The sequence below is a fragment of the Xenia sp. Carnegie-2017 genome, unplaced genomic scaffold (assembly GCF_021976095.1).
Source record: "Xenia sp. Carnegie-2017 unplaced genomic scaffold, XeniaSp_v1 HiC_scaffold_6, whole genome shotgun sequence".
In the NCBI taxonomy this organism is placed as follows: domain Eukaryota; kingdom Metazoa; phylum Cnidaria; class Anthozoa; order Malacalcyonacea; family Xeniidae; genus Xenia; species Xenia sp. Carnegie-2017.
This window is the reverse complement of record NW_025813526.1, coordinates 3950150-3971112: the sequence shown is the minus strand read 5'-3', so window position 1 is coordinate 3971112 and position 20963 is coordinate 3950150. Positions and strand designations below refer to the sequence as shown.

The 20963-nt window shown below is 35.3% G+C and overlaps 1 protein-coding gene and 1 long non-coding RNA gene across 2 annotated transcripts; one reads left to right on the top strand and one right to left on the bottom strand.

The window, feature by feature from the left end:
• Nucleotides 1-8246: 8246 nt before the first annotated feature.
• Nucleotides 8247-8967, bottom strand: LOC124458051. Its single transcript, XM_047008162.1, has 2 exons — nt 8586-8967; nt 8247-8433 (listed from the first exon to the last, which is right to left on the bottom strand). The coding sequence occupies exons 1-2, from the start codon at nt 8922-8924 to the stop codon at nt 8293-8295; spliced, it is 480 nt and encodes a 159-aa protein (XP_046864118.1). The 5' UTR covers nt 8925-8967; the 3' UTR covers nt 8247-8292.
• Nucleotides 8968-10918: 1951 nt separating this feature from the next.
• Nucleotides 10919-11749, top strand: LOC124457997. The gene is made up of 3 exons (XR_006952939.1): nt 10919-11115; nt 11227-11376; nt 11505-11749. It is a non-coding gene; the product is annotated as an uncharacterized LOC124457997 (long non-coding RNA).
• The last annotated feature ends 9214 nt before the right edge of the window (nt 11750-20963 follow it).

Here is a 20963-nt window from a genome sequence, read left to right as displayed (position 1 = left end):
ACTCCCTCCTGAGGAAAGAGTGAGGAAAATGTATGTATGTATTTGGGCAATTTTTTTAGCAATGTTTTTTATGAAAATCAAGGTAAAAACCATAAATTCATAACAGCGAGTCAACTGTGGTTGTCAGTTATCTGCTCCTACGAGGATGCATTTATAACTATCGACGAAAGACCTGTATGTCGGCTACACATGTATGAATGCAGATGTGCATCGTTTTCTTACCAGCGTCAAACTTGTTTGATCGATTAAACTCTTTAGTCTATACAAAAAAGTATATCATAGTTAATCTCCACGGTTCACGAGAGAGAAGTTAGATTATTTGTTATCATTGCTATTTTGCTTCTTTTCATGCAATGGGCAATGGCTTTTTTCGCCACAATTGTAGGATTTTTACTTGTTTCTTTAAAAAAGTACATATTAAATCTCTGGATATTTACGGATTTCCTGTAATTGAGTTTCATATGAAATTTCAAAAAGACTCAAGTCTGCATAGGTTTGGTAAATGAAAACAAACAATATTGTATAGAAATTACTTTAAGTAACCTTTTTGTGATGTTCTAAAGTGCAACTGCATCAAATACTTGTAAAGTCGTATCACATTTTGATTTTGTTGTATTGATATATGAATTGGGCAAAATGCAAATAATCATCAAAACACTTATGCTTCCACTGGTGTTTATAATTCATTTGTAGTTTTAATACTTCTACCTTTCTTTTTCACTTTGTTTGTTTTGTTTTTCCTATATTTGCAATAAAAGTGCACTATAATTTGAACGATTAACACAGTTTTCACCTCAATAATAAATTTCATAAGCAGTTGGTAGTGCATTTTGTTGAGTATCCACATCTGGTGTTTTGTTCATACAAGAATGATAAAGTGCAAGTAGATATGTCATAGCTAGGCAATAAAACCAAATGAATTACATATCTATAGTGTACTCTTATGCTAGAAGCTTAAAAGCTTTTTAGAAATTAGAAAGTTATTGGATTATATTACCTCTATATCATCAATCTCATGATAAAAAATAAGAAGCAAAAAATTTGTAGAAAAGCTTTGAAAAGTGAAAAACTTTTCTTTAAAAAAGCAGCAATAATGCCTATGATAAATCTCCATTCTGTACTGTAATAGGTAAATAAGCTCAAAATTTTCTTAAAGAAATATAAGAAATATATAAGAAATATACAGTACAGTAACTTTAATGGTTTCATCACTGAATCTTTAATGCTTCAGTATAGTGCATTAGATATTAGTAACATTCAAACAACACTCAACTAAAAAACTTTGATAAAGATATGACATGATTTAAACATTAAGTTACATAAAAGCCAATGGCTTATACAGTTTGAAGCTTCACATCTGCATCGACTCATCATCAATCTCAGTACAAATGTTTACATAAAGACAAACTTTATGGCCTTCCATTTTACATGTTTGTGAATTGACATTTCATTAAGCATCAAAACACACACAACCTTCTTGCCATTTTTCTTTGGATCATGAACTTTAACTTCAAAGCATTCAAAGCATCCTTAGTGAATCCATTGTCTCCATCCATAGAATTTGACCACGATCAAATTAAATAACTCTGGATAGGGCAGACAATAAATCAATTATCTTTACAGCATTATCATTTTTTAAGACTCTGCCTGGTCAATAACATCTTCCAGTCATCTTTACTTCTTGATCTTCCCTGCATTTTTTCAGCAAATAGAACATAACAAGCTCTGCTCCAAATCATGGGTACCGTTGGGGCTGATCATTTCTTTTTGATAATTACTCCCAGAGCAAAATGTGTGCAGGGTCCTTTTTGCTTTAGGGAAACTATTTTGCAAATAAATGGGTAAATTTACGATTTCATGGATTAACAAATGACAGAAAAGTATGCAGAATTTTATAAACAAAAACAGGAAAACATCAGTATATTTGGCGTTCAAGTCAGTCTTAAAAAATACGATCTTTAATATGTATTTTATGGCTTTTCAAGTGAATGTATAATTGCTTTTCAATCGTTGATGGACTAACAAAACAAACAACTACCTCACCTGTGAGAAGCGATATGTTCCTTTTTGTGGAAACTACGACATCCAACAATTGAACGATTGAAGTGTTAGCATTATAAAAGAAATGCCAAAAAAGAATCGTCACAGAATATGGAACTACGATATCCATATTCTGTGATATCGTGTTTGTTTTTGAAAAATTCTTTATAACTTACTATAGACACCAGGGGGAGGTCGAGAATATTATTTTTCTGCAAAGCGATCATTTCAGCAGAAATACGTCCTTTGGCCGCCATTTTTTGGCGTCCTCGCCCCAGTAAAGTTAGCCGCTCCAGTTATAGAACTTCGAGAACATTATTTTTCTGCAAAGCGATCATTTCAGCGGAAATACGTCCTTTGGCCGCCATTTTTTGGCATCCTCGCCCCAGTAAAGTTAGCCGCTCCAGTTATTATAGAACTCAATGCGTAAGTCGAATGGGGTGCAGTAATCAAGAATTACGGCTGTAACGTTGTCCAGCGGCTGTAGATTGACCCGAGGAAGTCCTCGTGTAAGTTTGACATATTAAAATGTCAAAAATGGCAGATGATGAAGAGCTGCGAGGCTTTCTTTTGAGTATTAAAAATTGTTTGACTACAGCAAGCGAGCATACCGGAATAAAGATTCAGTTATTGCTGAACACTGTAACAACAAACTGGAGAATTATGCCAACCTAATTGTTGCCATGGCTGTTGCTGTGTCTGAAAACGAAGAGCTGCAGGCAACTAACTTTTCAGAGCAATCATCTTTGGACACCCCCAATGAAGTTAGTCTCTCTAAAGCACTTTCAGACATGCTATGTTTCTTAGAAAATGAAATATTAAAGCTATCTCAAGTTGTGGAAGCATTTCCTTCAAAAACCTCCAGTAATGTTCTTTCATTGTTGCCATGCACAGGTGGGAGACCTGCCTTTGACATAACAAGAGAATGCCACGCCTCCTATATCAGGGAAACTCTATGAGAAAATCTAACATTATATCTGAGCATATTTACTATCGACTTACATGTTCAGTACCACGACCACCCAGACTATACGGATTACCAAAACATCACAAACCACAAATACCCATGCGACCAATTGTGTACCCCATTCGTCTTATGCATTGAGTACTTGACTGACATACTGCAACCACTTACAAGCAAATCAAAACACAAGCTACAATCCACTGAAGCTTTCATTAAAAAACTGAGCACTATACAAATACCGGACAACTATATAATAGTGTCTTTTGATGTGAAATCACTGTTTACCAGTATTCCACTTAATCTGGCACTTACTTGTACAAAAACCCTCTTTACAAACACCATGGACGTACTGCCTTTACCGACAGAAGACATTATGGAGCTACTGGAGCTCTGCCTCACTTCGACTTACTTCCAGTACAAAGGTACACACTACAAACAATTACATGGAACAGCAATGGGCTCACCCGTTTCTGTTGTAGTTGCTGAAATTGTAATGAAATATATGATCACGACTTACAAACATGCACAACCTTTTTGGTTCCGCTACGTAGATGACACGATCACAGCACTACATGCAGACGAGATTGATGACTTTCACACTCACATCAACAAACAGAACAGCCACATACAATTTACCAGGTTGCTATAGTATAACAGCTTAACTAAGCTTAATGTTTCACAAATTGTATGCTTTACTATGTACATTTGGTTATTAAACTGTTAAACCTCTCCAGCAAAGACAACTTTTGATTTAGATGTATGACTTATCTTTCTTTCCAATGCTTGCTTGAAATCTTCCCAAATGGTCTTTCTCCTGACTGTGATTCGCTTTGGTTCTTCTTGTGATAGTTCCTTCCGATCAACTCTGGAAATTTCATCAGCCAGTGCTTTGCTCTTCTCAGTTTTTGACATTGCACAGAGGTTTTCACCAAGGGTATCATTTCTTTTAGCATTTTCGTTTTGGGAGGAGTCAAAAAATGGTTCATCAGCCTCTAACAACCACATACTACAGCTATCTGCATGAGTTTCTATATCATTTATGGAGTAACATTTCAAACAAATAGGACACTGTATTTTCTGATGTTTGGCTGAAGAAATAGATGTACTAGCAGCATCATTATAAACTAATGGAAGTTGAGAGGACATTTGAGCCATTTTCTCTTGATCATCGACCAAAATATGTGTGCTGGCAGTAACAGGGTGAAATGACGGAATAGAGTAGACTCTTGTTCTTGAGTGATCTTACATCCCTCAAATGTTGCATGTGTCAATTCCTCAACTGACAAATCTGACATAATGCTATCAAAGTAGTACGACAATAAACATACATAGAGAGTAATTCTGCTGTATTGCTTATCAATTTCTTCCTCGTAGCATTTTAAAGTAAATGCTTCTTCAGATCCTGGAATCGTATTACATGGAATGCTTTAATAACGGCTCCAACATCCAGAGTGATGTGCATATAAGACATGTTCGACTGTTTTGCAAGTTCTCCAGAGACCTTGAAAATCTGGATGATAGTGTCATACTCTGTTATTGGAGTTAAAATTGTTGTAAGACAAGTCATCGATGTCTTTTTGCTGTCAGCTTTTTGCACTTGGTTTATGATCCAACCTCTAAATCTTGGATGGATTTGATCATTGGAACTGATAAATGTGATTTATTTCCACATAATTAACAACAGCGAGCACATTTTGTCAGCATCTGTGTTTCCCTCTCTAATATTTTCTCCTGAAAACATTGATGGATTCTTTTTAGGATGAACTGTTTTGTAAGCATTGTTTGTCATCTCATGGAGCTCAATTGATCGTTTGCTGGATTTTGGTATACTGGCATTTTCACAGCACAATGTACAACCGTATACTTCTTGGAACACGATCGTTTCTATCAAAATTATCCCACCAATATATGGTTGGTACCTGAGAATGAAATACATTTACGATATGAGTAATCATATCAAGATGTTCTGTGCGGAATGTTAGAATCAGTCAGAACTTTGGTAAGATAAACTATTATCTTCATATTCTTTTGTATTCACTGATTAGTTGAGTGTATTTTATAAACATTGAATATATACAAGAGATATACAAGATATTTCTGTCAGCAATCCAGAATGAACTTGAAGAAGCTGAGACAAAGCTGAAAGAAATGTGTCCACCTCCAATGAACACCATGCACACTAAACAATCCAAAGAACAGGCTCTTAAAGTGCACATACAACTATTTTTAGTTTTTTATTCTCAAATAGATTTTGGATAAATAATGCAAATGCCATTTACAGAGTTTGAATAACTTTTTTCGTTTTTGAGTTATATTTCGGCAAAGATGCAAATAAAACCTGAATTTCAACGTTTTGTAAATGTCGAGAGGTCTAATCTGAAACGTGGGACTTACTTGTGACGTCATTTAAGGAACACAGACCGACTACCAAAACAACTTCGATGTGTAGTTTTCGGTTGTTCTAACGTAGCCAGTTCGGAGAAAGGCATCTAATTTCATCACATACCACTTTTTAAAAACTTAAGAAGCGAAGCTAGGGGTAGAAGAAAGCGATGGGTCAACTATGTGAAAGCCACTCGCAATAAGTGGGTCCTCACAAAGGATTGCGCAGTTTGCTCGGAACATGTCACAAAAGATTTGTTTTCTCGGCATCTCGGCAATTCGACTAATTTTGGACCTTGACTCATTTGAGACAAATTCGGAATCATTGCTTACCCAAGCATATATCCTTGAAAAGATGACAATGAACCTACTACAATAGATTGCAGAATGTTGAGTACCTTGAAAATTATACTTATGCATATCTACATTTTACCTGGAATCTGTGTGAAAGTATATTTCATAAATGTATGCCATTTTAGATGTAAAGAATATGGATGTCTGATTATAAAAAAGAGGTTGAATCAGAGAATATTTCCAGTACAAGTAGCGAACCTCAAGAGCAAATAGAAGAAACAACTTGTGATGAGCCTGTATTAAAAAAGGTAAACTTATATGATTATTACACCAATGCTGTAAGGGTTAACGTAAATTATTGTTTTGTATATGTATTGCTGCTGTTTCTAATTTAGGAAGTAGCTGTGCAATGTGAATTACAATGCCAAAATTGTTTAAAACTTGAAAAAGAGAAACGTCGTTGCAGGAACTTATAGCTTGGGCAAAGTATAAGCTTCAGTGTAGCAGAACTTATGCAAACAGTTCTAATATGGATATGCTTGCAGTGGGTAAGTGTTTTTTGAGATGATGCGCCTGTTAATTTTGTTTCATGTATGATTCTAGGTCAAGAGAAGACTTGCCAACGTAATAGGATCAGCCATGTTTAATAGACCCTTTGCACATGACGTCACAGCTGATGTTCAGCTTTTCTGGGGGTCAAGTAAGCTGCCGCCATTTATAAATAAGTATTAGGAAGTAAAACTTTCGGTCATCATGGTTCACTTTTGCGCTGTTTTTGCATGCTCGAATCGATCTAATAGAGAAAAGAATAGACGGTTTTTTCGCCTACCTTCTGTCAAAAGTAATGTGAATGTGAACAAGAAGCAACTTCAACTTGAAAGGCAAAAGGAATGGCTTCAACGAATTCGCAGGGAAGATCTTACGCCAGAAAAGTTTGCGAATGCTCGTGTGTGTAGCGATCACTTCATATCAGGGACAATTGAAAAGATGAGAAGATCTGAAACTGCTAATGCCCTTATAGCAATGTCAAGCGAGCAGCCAATGAGGTTGTTGATAAAATGGACACCTCTGAACCAAAGGCAAATGAAATGTCAACACAGACTGATTAAACTGTCAATGAGCTGAGGTTACTTGAAGATGAGGTGGATTTTCTAAGGAAGGAAAATTCTGATTTAAAGAAAAAATTATTGCAAAAGGAACTAAATGAGGATGCATTTAAAGATGATGATGAAAAGGTACTCTTCTATACAGGTTTACCTACCTGGAAGCTTCTTTTGTGCCTTTACAGCTTTGTGTCTGGCTTCTTGTTACAATCATCCAGGTGTAGGCTTAGCCCTTTCCAGAGACTCATTCTTACATTAATGAGATAAGACTCAACCTTTCTGGTAAAGACTTAGCCTATAGGTTTGGTGGAATCCATGAGGCAACTGTTTCCAGAATTTTTATTCAAATGATGGATATTCTACATAGCAGGCTTTGTCCACTTACCCATTGGCCTGATCGAGAAGCCTTATTAAAAACAATGCCCATGGATTTTCGCAAGAACTGCCCAGCATGTGCTGTGATAATTGATTGTTTTGAGATTTTCATCAACTGTGCACCTAATCCTTTAGCCAGGGCACAGACATACTCATCATACAAACACCATAACACTGTCAAGTATTTTATAGGAATTACTCCCCAAGGTAGTTTAAGCTTCATATCTGATGGATGGGGTGGTCGTGTCAGTAACAAACACTTAACACAAGAATGTGGTCTTCTAGAAAAGCTTACCCCAGGGGATGTAATTCTAGCTGACAAGAGGGTTTGACATACAAGAATCTGTTGGATTGTATTGTCCTCGTGTAAAGATACCAGCTTTACAACAGGAAAAAAGCAATTAAGCGGGATTGAGGTGGAACAAACTAGGAAGATTGCTAATGTAAGAATCAATGTGGAACGTGTAATTGGCAATATTCGAAAAAAATATGGAATCCTTTCTGCAACTCAACCAATAGACTTTGTTGTTTCAAAAGGAGGAAAGACCACACTTGACAAAATAGTAACAGTCAGCTGTGCATTGAATAACATGTGTGATTCAGTAGTCCCATTCGAATGAATGTTTATTATTTAGAGGCAATAGTGGATCTAGCGTAGGTCAGAATACGTTGATATAAATATATTTCCCATTCAAAATACTTTACAACTAACATTATTGATGATGTTCTGGTTCTTAAATATTTTTTTGAAATTTCTAACCAGCAACATTGCTGTTAAATTATTTTGAATTTAAAATTAGCTACTATAATGTATTCTGACCTACCCTGGATCTGCTAATGTATGTAGCTTTATACATTGAGTCGTATTCTTTTTTCCTGATGTGTGCGAGAGTAAAATTTCCCAAGCAGCTCGGGAAGGATCCTTTTGATAATAATTTCTCTACTCGAGATACATTTTCTTTCCAAAACTTCTCATCGGGCAAAATTCTTTCTATGTAGAGCATTTTCTCACTCCACACAACAAAATCACAATAGCTGCGTGCACTGTAAAACAATTGAGCTTGGACCTGAAATGAAATAACATTATAACATTACTGTTTAGTACATGTATGCAATATATATTTGTGTGTTGACTCAGCTGACACTGATTACATGGGAGCAGCTTTCCCCTAAACCAGCCATACAATCACAGCGACCAAACAAAATCTTCCCTTCCTTCTCACAGATAACCCATGGAGTCAGTGGCTTCTCTGACATTTTTTGCGAGTGATTTACCTAGATAGCAACAAATGATTGATAAGAAATATGGAGGGTGTTTGAACAAATCATTGCTAATTTTTAAATGTAATAAATTTAGCGTTTCACATTTATCTATAAGAAATAGAAGCAGATATCGCTTATTGAAGATAATTAATGAACACACATACCTTCGCAATCATCAGCCGATTATCGCCAAATTCTTTTAACAAAACTTCTCGAACCCAGCCATTCGCAAAGTTCTGGTAGCACAAAAGACTTTTGTAGTTCATAAGCTCGTCCTGTGAGTATGAGCTTACCGAAAACAATAAATACATGCCCACGTTTATGTAAGAAATATTCGGCCATAATTCCATACAATCTTCCCAGTCGTTTTTTGGTATCTTGTATGGGTCAACAGAATGTATCAATGAAATTCTTGCCTCATATCTCTCCCTACATTCTTTTGACCTTATACTAGCGTAGTAACCGGGCAGGAAACCTTTATGAGTTGGTTTTTTTGGAGGCATTTTACTCAATTGGACCTTTCACACAGTATTGCTTATAGAATAAATCATTTGCTTGCCATAATCATAGAATAGAGAAAACATTGAATAGAGAATACAATGCCATTGACCCCCAGAACATAACTTCCGGCGCTGACGTCGCAAAAATGTGACGTCAGTGCAATAGGTCTAAACCTCAATACTACCAAGTAAGCTTGCATGCACCCCTGGAAAATTATTGAAGTTAATTACTATGAACTATGGACTTAAACTTGTGTAGCTGCACATTACTGAAGTATTTTATTTCAAAGAAGAGTATGACAACAACAGCAGCAATGAAGAATCATCAAATAGTAGGAAAGTGGTTGATTGTGATAGTTGTCCTGATGAGGAGCTTTTGGACCCAAATGATCTTAGTGGTGACTCAGACTCAGAGAGTGATCTGGGTGCTGAACAAAGTTATGAGACAGAAGAAATAATCACATCTAATGACATAGATGTGACTCTGAATCAGAGCAGCCAAGAACATTTAAAATGTAAAAATTTTTGGATGAGAACTATACTTTATCAATCACCATGGCAATGTTAAAATAGTGGTGATTGTTAAATAAATGAAAGTTAATCAGCTTATTTAATCAGTCACTACCTTGATGACACAAATGTGTGCCAGTATGTAATTGTATTTATTGATAGCTACTATTGCATTTCATAAATTGAGTTTTTTCTTTTGTAGAGTGCTCAACAAAGACCCCAACCTAAAAACAGAGAAAAAATTCATTGCGTTCTTCACCCAACTGTTTGCACTTTTTAAATTGAGATATTGCAAAATGGTTCAATGGCAAAAGTGAAAGTTAGTTGTTCCAATCAAAAATGTGGAGCAAACACAACATGGAATCGTCAACCAGTCATGACTGAGACTTCCATTCCTGCTGGAAATTTGCTATTGTCATTAGGTATTTTGGCTGCTGGAACCTCTGCCACAAAGGTGACCAGAGTTCTACAGCACATGGATTGGCATGCATTTCATTGAGTACATACTTCTCTCATCAGCATGTAAGACTTATCCCATGATGTAAAAGAAAGTCATGAAGAAATTACTACAATCAAAAGAACAGCTTGAAAGTCTTTCTAAAATTCTGTGTAGGAAAAACTTTATCCTGCATTGGTGATCTACGGGAAAAAATACCAAGACAGTTTGATAGAGAAAGTGATGGCATGTAAACAGTCTATTGCAATTGCTGGGGATGGAAGACACAATTCCATGGGACATAGTAGTAAATATTGTGCATATGCAACATTCTGTTGCACAGTACCTCAAATCATTAGTTTTTCTCTTGTGCAGGTACATTTCTTTGAATTATGTGATTTTCTTCTTTAAAATTATTTACCTATTTTCTATTTTGTAGAGAAATGAAGTTGGAAATAGCACTGGTATGGAGTTTGAGAGATTTAAAAGATCAATGGATTTCTGTAAATCTTGCAATATTCCAATCTCCATGCTAATCACTGACGGGCACACACAAATTGCCAAACATATGAGAATTGTCCAAATATTACCCACTACTTTGAACTTTGGCATTTGAAAAAAAGTAATGATTTTTTTTAATTAATGAAGCAGTACTTTATGAAGTAAAAATTTAACATATAGCTAGTATACAATTTACTACCTACACTGGCATTAATAGTTGAATTGTTTATCTAAAACGTATTTTATATTTCATCTTAGAAGTGACCAAAGTCCTGACCAAACTTGAAAAATATACTGGATGTTAGTCTTTATCAAGCTAGATAAGACCTTGTTGAACCATTTGTACTGGAGTGCTACATCAACACCTTCTGGTAACGGCAATGTGATTGTTGCTAAGTTTAAATCTTTCCATGTCAAAAACCAACACAATGCATTTTCCGACCTTTTATTTGACAAATGTGCTCATGATTCCAACATAAAACCACACAAATGGCTAAATGAAGGTAAAAAACCTAAAACAATTCTTGTTCCTATTAAAAAGAAGTATTCTGTGTGTAATAATCCTTATTCATTGCTATGTTGTTAGATTCTACATCATACAATAAGATGTATGCAGCTTTAACTAAACCAAGGTTGATTGTTGGAATCATGAAAGCTTCCCCAATGTCTGAAACAAGTGCATTGAAGGAATTTCACTCAGTTCGCACCCAAAATGATCAGCTACTCTTTTCCTGGAATGTTCTGCAGGTATTCTATGAAACATGTGTGATGAAACACCTATGTGTCATTACAGTTTTTATTACCTTGTGCCAATTAAACTCTTTCAAGAAATTGAATGCAATTTTATATTTCATGAAGGTATATCCTTGCTGTAAATCCCTTCAACAGCAATTTGGACAGGGATAATCAAGAGGTTAATGTAGTTCCCCAGGTTAAAGTGCATTATGCAAAATTAAATTAAAAATGGTGAAGCTGTTGTAAGAAATGTAAAAGTTGCTCAGGATTTTGGTAAGGTTATTTATTATATTTCTCCTACTGCCTGATGTCATGTGTTAAATGCCATAATAATCAAAGCCTTAATAAGAAATGATTACCATAAAGTTAAATTTTGAATAATTTGCACATTGCTCCTCCAGAGTATGTTGAAGAAAAATATCATCAAGTGTTGTGCTCTGCACTCATTGATGAGGAAACATTGAGAAAAGCCAAAGGTGATCTTTTTGAATGACTCAATTGCCAATGAATTCCATGTTGGACAAGCAATCAAGAAGTGGAGCTATATCAAAAAAAAGCAAGAAGACAAAGCATGCCAGCTGTACATTTTCCCCCAACTAAGCCAGGTTTTACAAAGAGGCATTCCTTGCTTTGAGTTAATTTGAATCTTATTTTTGGAACTGACTCACTTTATTGTTTGATATCGCTGAGTATCACCTGTACAAGAAAAAATCACTGATCAGAGAAATGAGAGGGAAGCACTTCGATGCACTGTGTGGAAGAATTGGATGAAAAGCCATAAAAATATGTGTCCATTAAACTACTGTCCAAAAACCCAAAAGCAACCACTTTTTTAGGAGCTGGTGTTATGAACCCAGTTAGTTGGGATTCAGTGAAGTGTGAAATGACTGCATGGAAAGAATAAAAAGATAAGGAATTGGCGATTGTAATTTTGTATGTTTTGTATAACAAGAATAAGTGTGAATTGAAGATGCAATACATCAAGAGTGGCTAAAATCATTCCACACTTCACCGAATCCCTACTAGCTGGCTCATGCACACTACACCTAAAATGATATATAATGTTATGTCATTTTACAAATTGTCCTCTTCATACCCTGCAAAATGTTCATTTTTTTTAAATTAAAGTTGTTTGAATAACATGGTAAGCACAACCTGGAAGTGGAACTCTTTTGACTCGAAGAATGCCAAGTACCATTCTTGCAAATTGTCTACATGCAACAACTCGAAAAAACCTGAAAAGGCGTAATACACAAGGTCCATTAAAACAGGTAGGAGTACATAAAATACAAATTTTGCAATTGTGCATTCATAGATAACCCAGACAGAGGCATTTAACTATTAATTGTAACAAACCTTTGCTCCAAGAATCATTTACAATATCTAACTCCATCTCGTCTTTGGTAAAGATTGGCAGCTAAATTTAATGCGCATTGATTGAGGCAAATGGCATCAAATCCTGGATGGTCTGTGATGCATTTTGGCTGCCTTCCTAATTCGGATACCACTAATGATCTTGCATTTCAATCATGCAATTGATAATTATGTTGTAACATCTACATTCTTTTGGATTAACCAAGAGAGGAACATGGCAGTTACCACAATTGCACCGAAGAAAGTTATCTGTCAAAAGCTTTGGCAACAATAAATAAACAAATTTTCCAACTTTTCTTACCAAGGATCAAGAGGAACTTCATTTTGCATTCTGCGTTTGAGCTCTTCTGTTTGGGTCTTTCTTCTCTCTATTATAGTTTTCTAACCACTCATCATCAGCAAGTGGTTCGTTTTCATACGTTGCAGCTTGGCGGTACTCAAAATAGGCATCGGTGTTTCAGAGCGCTTTTAATGACGATTGATCTTCGTCTTCTAAATCGAATTGCAGCCTGTTCAATTCAATATTTTCTGCCATTCTTGCTGTACTCCACTCAGAATCGGATGTCGACATGTTTCGTACAATTTTTATATTAATTTCAAAGCAATATATAAAGAATTGTTATTTCACGCTGTATTGTTTTGTATGCAGCACATTCATACATTCATCTCAAACTAATTTTGAAAATGCAAACTTTATCCCGCTTTTGCTCTGCTGCATTTTGAGTGTACTTCTTTTGTGTGTAGCTAACTGTCGCAGGTATAAAAAACACTTTTTTTGCATGGAAAAGTTTGAAAGAAGTTGATATTATATTATCAAGAATTCTTTATTTCTATGTATGCCCACTTGAATGTGCTCCATGAATCAACGTTCTCTGCTGTCCACATTAAAATACGTGGATATATACGTGTCCGCTTTGAATATTTACGATTTGTATTTGTTATACCTATCAAAATATACAAAACAATGTGTTGTTAATAAGAGGAAGTATTATTAGTTTTGAGGGCCGTTAAAATTCGCTTACAATTGAAATTTTAAAACCCAGTTCATAAATTATAAGATATGGTTTATATATATGTATAACTTGCACTTTCACACGACTATAAATTTGCTTTTCTCTAGCAACTACGTTCTTCATTACCATTAAAAGAGTTGTATCCAAGTAAATCTTGAATGGTTAGTGATGCTTGAAATGAAAAGAACTATATTTTCGATAGTGATTAGTGCATATAACTTATATATATTAATATTATATTTTAATACATAAAACAAAGACACATTGCCTATGAATCAGGATTTTACGCAATGCTTATGAGGTATTTCTATTGACAACAGAGAACGTGCATTTTAAAGACCTTGGCTCTAACTGTACAGTACAGTCATAACAAATATCAACCATTAATTCAAGATTTATTTGGATACAACTCATGTAATGGATATAAAACACATTATTGCTAAGTAAAGAAACTTGCCAATTGTGTACAAGGAAAAATGGAAGTTGTGGTTTTACTTATATAATCTATCCATAGCTTATGAATTATGATCCTAAACGAAATGTGTTTACAACTTGAAGTGGATGTACGGAGTTTTCAATGGTAATGTCCGCAAACCATGCAGCCTCTAATAGAATTTACATACTGGGTACATTGGGTATATCATAACTATAAAAAGACAAAAGACAAACAAGAGTGCTTATCCATTCCCTTCTTGGTCATAAATGCATCTTAATGAGCAAACATCAATTCTCGTACACTTTTGTACTGATAGAAATTACTATACGAAACTAACAATAGCATGCACATATGAGTGGTATGATTTAGCTTAGTTAGCTACACCCGACTGGCAGGATCAGTCCACAAGTTAAGGTAACCTTGAACGAATATTAATTGTAAGAAACAAATAAGCTTCAAGATTACAATGTTTTAAATACTAAGTAACTTAAGTTTGTCCGAGAGTTATATTTTAAAAAAGAAAGTTCTTTCGAGTTAACTTGAATAGCTGCCTATATCATATTGCTGTGATCACCTGCAAAATACATGTCAATCTGATGCTGTAGATATTTTTTTGACAAGTTGAACTATAACAATTTACTTATGTAAGTGTGTACAAGACTTTCCATCTGGCAAGTTAAACTGTAAACTGTTTACCATCAAAAACAAGGGTATTTTCATGTTCAATGTAAAAATTAATAGTTGGACTAAAACCTTTGGCATGGTTACCTTGCTGTTCCTCAGTATGTTTTTCTCCATATCACATGCTCATTTATTTGTAAAGTTTCTTAATTAGCAATTACAATATTTTAATTTGTTAACATTATTTTTTATGGATTTTGATGTACTGGAATTAGATGATACAGAATGTGTTGATGTATCTTCAAAAAATTTGTAGGTTCATCAAATATTTATTGCAAATGAAATACGAGAAGTGTTATAGCATCCTAGAGTCATAATGATTGTGCCCAACAGTGATATAGCAATCTCAATACTTTGGGGAACTGGTATTCATTTGAGTGCTTGTTTTGCCATGGTAAGTTCTTAAAATAATTGTTTCTTCTGGATTGAAACATGCATTAATTTTTTACTTCATTTTTGGCCAAGGTTTCTTAGAGCTTACATATACAGAAACACAAAACAGCTCAGCAATATAAATAGCTTGTGCACCAACTTTCATTGATGCTTTCAACATGCCTAATTTTGCAGTGAGACTAAAAGTGGAATACCCAGCTTGTAAGTTGTGATCCTGCTCCGTAAATTTTAGAACATCATTATTTCATTTCTATTGAGATCTATTGTTTAAACAGTAAGTGAGAACATAAGAGTCAACATAACTGAACTTAAGATGCGGGGTGAATACACCAGTGATTTTTATGTAAATTTACCATGTGTATGCAGCATATCCACTGTGCAAAGAATAGATTTCAAAAGAAATGGATATTGATCATGTTTGGAAATTTACATTGCAAGAATAAAACTTGCAAGCTTGTTGAGCTAGGCTACCTCTGCTAACATTTGATTTGATGGTTATCAGTGCCATCCTGGACATTATGGGGGTGGGTGGGTGCTGATTTATTCATGCATTTACTTGTGACCAAGTTGTTTCTTTTGAAAGCAATTCGTTTATACAATTGAGCATTTTACTGTAAAAAGAAACCAGTCAGGCACAACTGAAGTTATAAAACACTTTTAAAAGTTATGTTAAAACTAAAGGAAATTGAAATGATGACCTGTTGTTATAGTTAAGAAATGGAAAGCAATTACTTTGTTCAACAACTCAACAAGAAAACATATAAATTAGTTAGTACAATGCAGGGAATACTGTTTATCAGGTAAGACTCAGCGACACACATATAATTAATGTTCATGTGCTATTCTGCCCCCTCGTTATCATCTAGCAAAAGTTTATCATATATCAAACGTCTACAAAGTGTACACTGTGTATTAAAACTGTATTTTGAATTGTTGCTTTTATTGTGTTTAAATTGTGTTTTCAATTGTATGCATGTTGCTGAAACTGGGGATTAAAAATACACAGTTGTCTTGCACTTATAGGTTACGTAAATGATGTTATTAGTTTCATGTTTGTAGATGTAAATCGTCCAGTTCAGTAGAGTTCTGAGAAGGACTGTTGTTGTTGTTGTTGACTGACATTTTGACAACCTTAGAGGTAGTCATCTTCAGTCCTTCTAAGGTTGACTATGAAGATGACAACCGGTAAGGTTGTCAAAACGTCAGTCAACAAAAACAAAAACAGTCCTTCTCAGGACTCTACTGACCTGGACGATCTAAATCTACAAACATATGACGATACTCCCGGGTTCAAACCATTTGCTTTATTATGATGATTAGTTTCTGTGGTAAAGGAATCACACAAGTTGTTACTGCTTGTCTTGTATCTTCATGTCTGTAATATTACTTTTTGTATTATTTGTGTATAAATGAAATTATTGCTTCCTATGAAACACATCCAATTCCCTGAAAGGTTTGTACAGTAATTTTCTGGAAAAAATTATTTTTACCTAATTGGTGGTGCACTCCTATGTTATAGAGGACTAGAATTTTTTTAGACAACTTCTCAAAAGAAAATATGAAGTAATTGCTCTACTGCAGTGGGCTATGCATGTAAGCGGGATGAAGAAGTTATGGCAAGATAGTAATGAAGATAGTCAATTTACAGATCTTTCATCTACAAATACTATCCCTGCCTCTACCTCCCCTTCCGTGTCGTTTGCTGTTTCCCCTTCTATTTCAACATCTTCATCTGTTCCAACTGTGGCAGCTCATTCCAGAGGCCCTCTTCCATCTCAATACCACAATATTCGACCACGACAAGGCAGAAAATGCTGTAAATGGACTTTTTTGTAGGCTCAGACCCTTCATCAGAACCACAGTTATCATGTGGTGGTAATGTATTATCACCCATCAACCACTGGAGGTCCAACTGTCTGGGATTATGCTGCAACTCATGGTTTGACGACAGATTTTATTAGCAGCAGTGGTGTAATTGGAAAATCAGCAGGAAACTTGTTTCAAATAGGGATGAAGAAGTCATGACAAGATAGAAATGAAGATAGCCAATTTACAGATCTTTCATCTACAAATACTATCCCTGCCTCTACCTCCCCTTCCGTGTCGTTTTCATTTTCCCCTTCTATTTCAGCATCTTCATCTCTTACTCTCTGTAGTTCTTTTACAACTTCTCTTCAAGTTAGTAGTGCTGTTTCAACATTCATTCCTATACGCAAAGATCTTCATCTTGATACGATTTTCGCGACTTTAGAATCTCTCTTCATCTCTGCTGCTACCAATACCAATACAAATGTCTTCTTTAAGCACTAATACCACTCTGGCCTCTTCTAGTGGATGTACCTCCTTCGTCGCTACAACATCTGTGTCAACCATATCTAAAATGACGGCTCCATCTGTCCATACAACAACTTTAGCACAGGTTAGAAATAGTGTACATGGGTGTTGGCATTAGAATGGTTGATTTTTTTGGTTCTTAGAAGTTTTCAGGTTGTTGCAAAACAAGTTCGATCTTTTGTTAATTAATTTTGTCATCAACATTGAACACATTTGGCAACAATAGGCATGTCCAAACATACATGACTACTTTCAGCTTTAAAATGTTAAAACTTGATTTGGTTGTTTGGCAGCTACATACCATGGCGATGATGCATAGCAATATTTCTTCTGTCATAAATAGTAATTAACGAAACAAATGGCTGTCTTGAATTTAAATTGTTTCATGTATACCTAGGAACTGTTGTATCATTGGCCAACGAGAATGGTGTAGTGTGTGGTTTTGGATGTGTCTCAGGAATGTTGAAGGTGCATAATGGGCCCATGACTCCCGGCTACCTATCTGTCTTTTTTACTAGTGTAGTACTGGCCAATTTGTTGCTGGACCAGATGATTTTACTCACAATATATATGTACACAAATCTTCCACATTTTTTTTATGGATTTTATTGTTTTCGTAAAGAAACTTTCTTGTATATGTATAATATAGTAAATTTTCTATTTTTGTGCCTGATCTTCGAGTGGAAATATTTTTGTTTGATTTCATTGTATTATAAAAAGAACAAATTTTATATTATGCGTGTCATATCACGTAAGAAGTCCAAATAAAAAATTTCCGAGTCGTGAAATAAGACATTTATAACTACTTTGAACTTCACACTTTTTGTACGGCAGAGGATTTTCTTGTAAGTTATTTCTTGAAGTTTTCACACAGTATATCAATGATTGGAAAATGGCGATTTTGATGGAATAAAAGTGTAGGGTAAGGCAGCGTGCTAAAACGTTTATACATGTTTTAGAACAGTGGAATGAACATGAGCGAAAAACTTAAGTTTCTTTTTGTAAGATGTTTACAAAAATATATTGTTAAATACTTATACTTAACAATCACATGTATTGAAGTGCAAATTTTAAACATATTTTTGCACATTTTCAAAAGGATTCAATCGCCCATGGAATGGTCGAAACAACACGACGTTTTGTTATGTCGCGAAATACTAGCCGTTGACCCTTTTCAAGCAAAACAAAAAACAACTGCCAGAGCAAAGTATTGGGAGAAGGTAGCTGCAAACTTGGAAAAAATAGATAAACCAAAATTTAAGGTTTCAACCCGTGCTGTACGAGACAGAAACAGCCGTTTACATGAAAAATTTAAAAAGAAAGCTCGGATGAAAATAGTGCAAGTGGAATATCAACAGAACCGACAGAGTTGGATACTTTGTTAGAAGAGCTATCAGAGAGACAATTGTCCTCGGATGAAGAGCGGTTCCAGAGTTATCAAGAAAACGAGAAAAAGAATGAGCTGGACAGAATAAAGTTCCTAGATATACAAAAGAAAGCGAAGGAGAAGTTAATGACACACACATTTTGAGGGAGTCAAGGAAACCCCCCCCCCAAAAAAAAAACAATGGGTTGTGTAAATATAAGAATTGACTTATCTGGGTGCACGGTAAATCCCAGCAAGTGAAACAATCTTAAAGTAGCTATAATGTTGTTAATACAATCATCATAAGTCATTGATTTTAACCAAGAGTCATCAATGAAGCCAATTGATGTATGTCCTTGTTTCCTTAGGTGTGCAAAAACTGGTTTTAGTAATTTAGTGAATTTCCGAGGACATAATGCTAGTCCATTAGGGAAGCAAATAAACTTGAATAGCTTCCCTTTCCATTGGAATTTTAAATATTTATGGTATTAAGTATGGATTGGTACAGAGTAATACGCATCTTTTAGGTCTATGGAGCCCATGTAGCAGCTTGCGTCATGGACCTTATCGCAGATTGTATCGTTTCAATTTAAAATATTAATTCAATTATTTCAAATTTACAATCACACAGAGTGCCATCCTTTTTTGGGCAGGTAAAAATGGGAGAAATGAAATCTCCGTATTCACGATTACTTTGTACAATAGCCCTCTTGTTAAAGAGTGTCTCAATTTCATGATCTATCAGTTTGGTTGGTGTCTCTGTAAATTTTACATTTTGCATAGGTGTTGTCAGCGAAGGAGTTACAGAAAATTCAATTTTCTGACCAGTCAAGGTCTCTAGTATTTCTGCATCAGAGGTTAAAGCCTACCATTCTGAAACATAGGCAGCTAATATGCCTGCTTTAAACGTTTTAACTTTATCTTTAAGGTAAGCTAACAATGACGGCAAAAGATTATTGTAATTATTTACCTTCAATTTTGTCAAAATATTTATCGCTGTTGTTTCTGTTGATCCACCTGATGAGCACCACTCACTGCGTTTTTAATTTTATTTGATGCCCGTATATGGTTTAACTGAGTTTGCAATTTGTCTCCAAAAACCAAAGTGGTTACTGGCACATGTGAAGCGCACAATGTGGCATACTCCCTGTTGAAAATTGGGCGAATAACATCGCGTCTTTGAGCCAAATCACAACTGATATGGCCCATAATAGCATGGGCGTACATGTTTTGACGAATCAGGCTTTCAATGTCTACTTTGTTGTTTTCTGCTCGAGCCATCAACAACATATCTTTTGTTTGCGAGACAATATTACCAACCGTTGTTAGGTTAGTCTGCAAATAGGACAGTTTTAGATCTTTGTTACGTGTTTCTCTGTCGAGACGCCCACAGATTTCTGCGTTGACTTTTGAGGTGATGAGTGGGTCACAGTTAATTGGACGTAAGTGAGAATCACGTTTCTGGAGAATTTATAATTTTTGCAAGTTGTTCTGAGATTTTTGGGGCGGTTTTTTCCTCATCGTTCATGGCCTGAGCAATTTCCTCCACCAGAGGGTCATCGCAGTTGTTAACAGCCATATTTGTTGCGACTTTGTTGTTGTCCTTAACAACTTTTGGTCGCTTACGTCTGCCGCCTACGCGTCCTTAATAAGTAGAAATATTAATGTGCACATTAGTTCGTGGACTTAATGGACCAAAAAACCTGAGTGGATATGCAGATCAGAAAGTAATACTCACCAGAGTAAACAATCACAGTTATTAGGTAAACAATCATAACCTGCGTATGTAACGTACCTGACATGACCAACTGTGTGATTTCCCATGCATTATAGAGAGTGCTGATGCAATATTTCTAAAAGCATTTTTATTTTCTTCCAATGTAACACGTAGAGCCCACGGCCAATATTTGCATATATCTTCCCACATATATTTAACTTTATGGGGTTGTGAAAAATTCATATGCAAGTAGTGAGCATAGCCATAAATTTCTCCTCTGAACATGTTCAAAGTTGTAAAACCCGTTTTCCACTCACCATTTCGCTCGCAGCTGGCGAATTATTTCGCCAGTGACGTAACTTTTGTTGACGATTTTTTGGCCGCTAGGGGAACTTTTTCTGCCGCTGCAGTCGTTGAAAAATTTCAACTTCCATTCGGCGTTTTGGCGACAAAAAAACGAGCAACCAATCATAAATTAATAATTAATCACGTGTCTTTTTTCACATTCAACATGGCGGATATTCGGTTGGAATCAATATTGCAAGA

Coding starts and splice junctions, on each gene's coding strand:
- LOC124458051 (XM_047008162.1), bottom strand. CDS start 8,924: ATGCCTCCAAAAAAACCAACTCATAAAGGTTTCCTGCCCGGTTACTAC. Junction 8,434..8,585: donor ATCGGCTGATGATTGCGAAG/GTATGTGTGTTC, acceptor GTTGCTATCTAG/GTAAATCACTCGCAAAAAAT.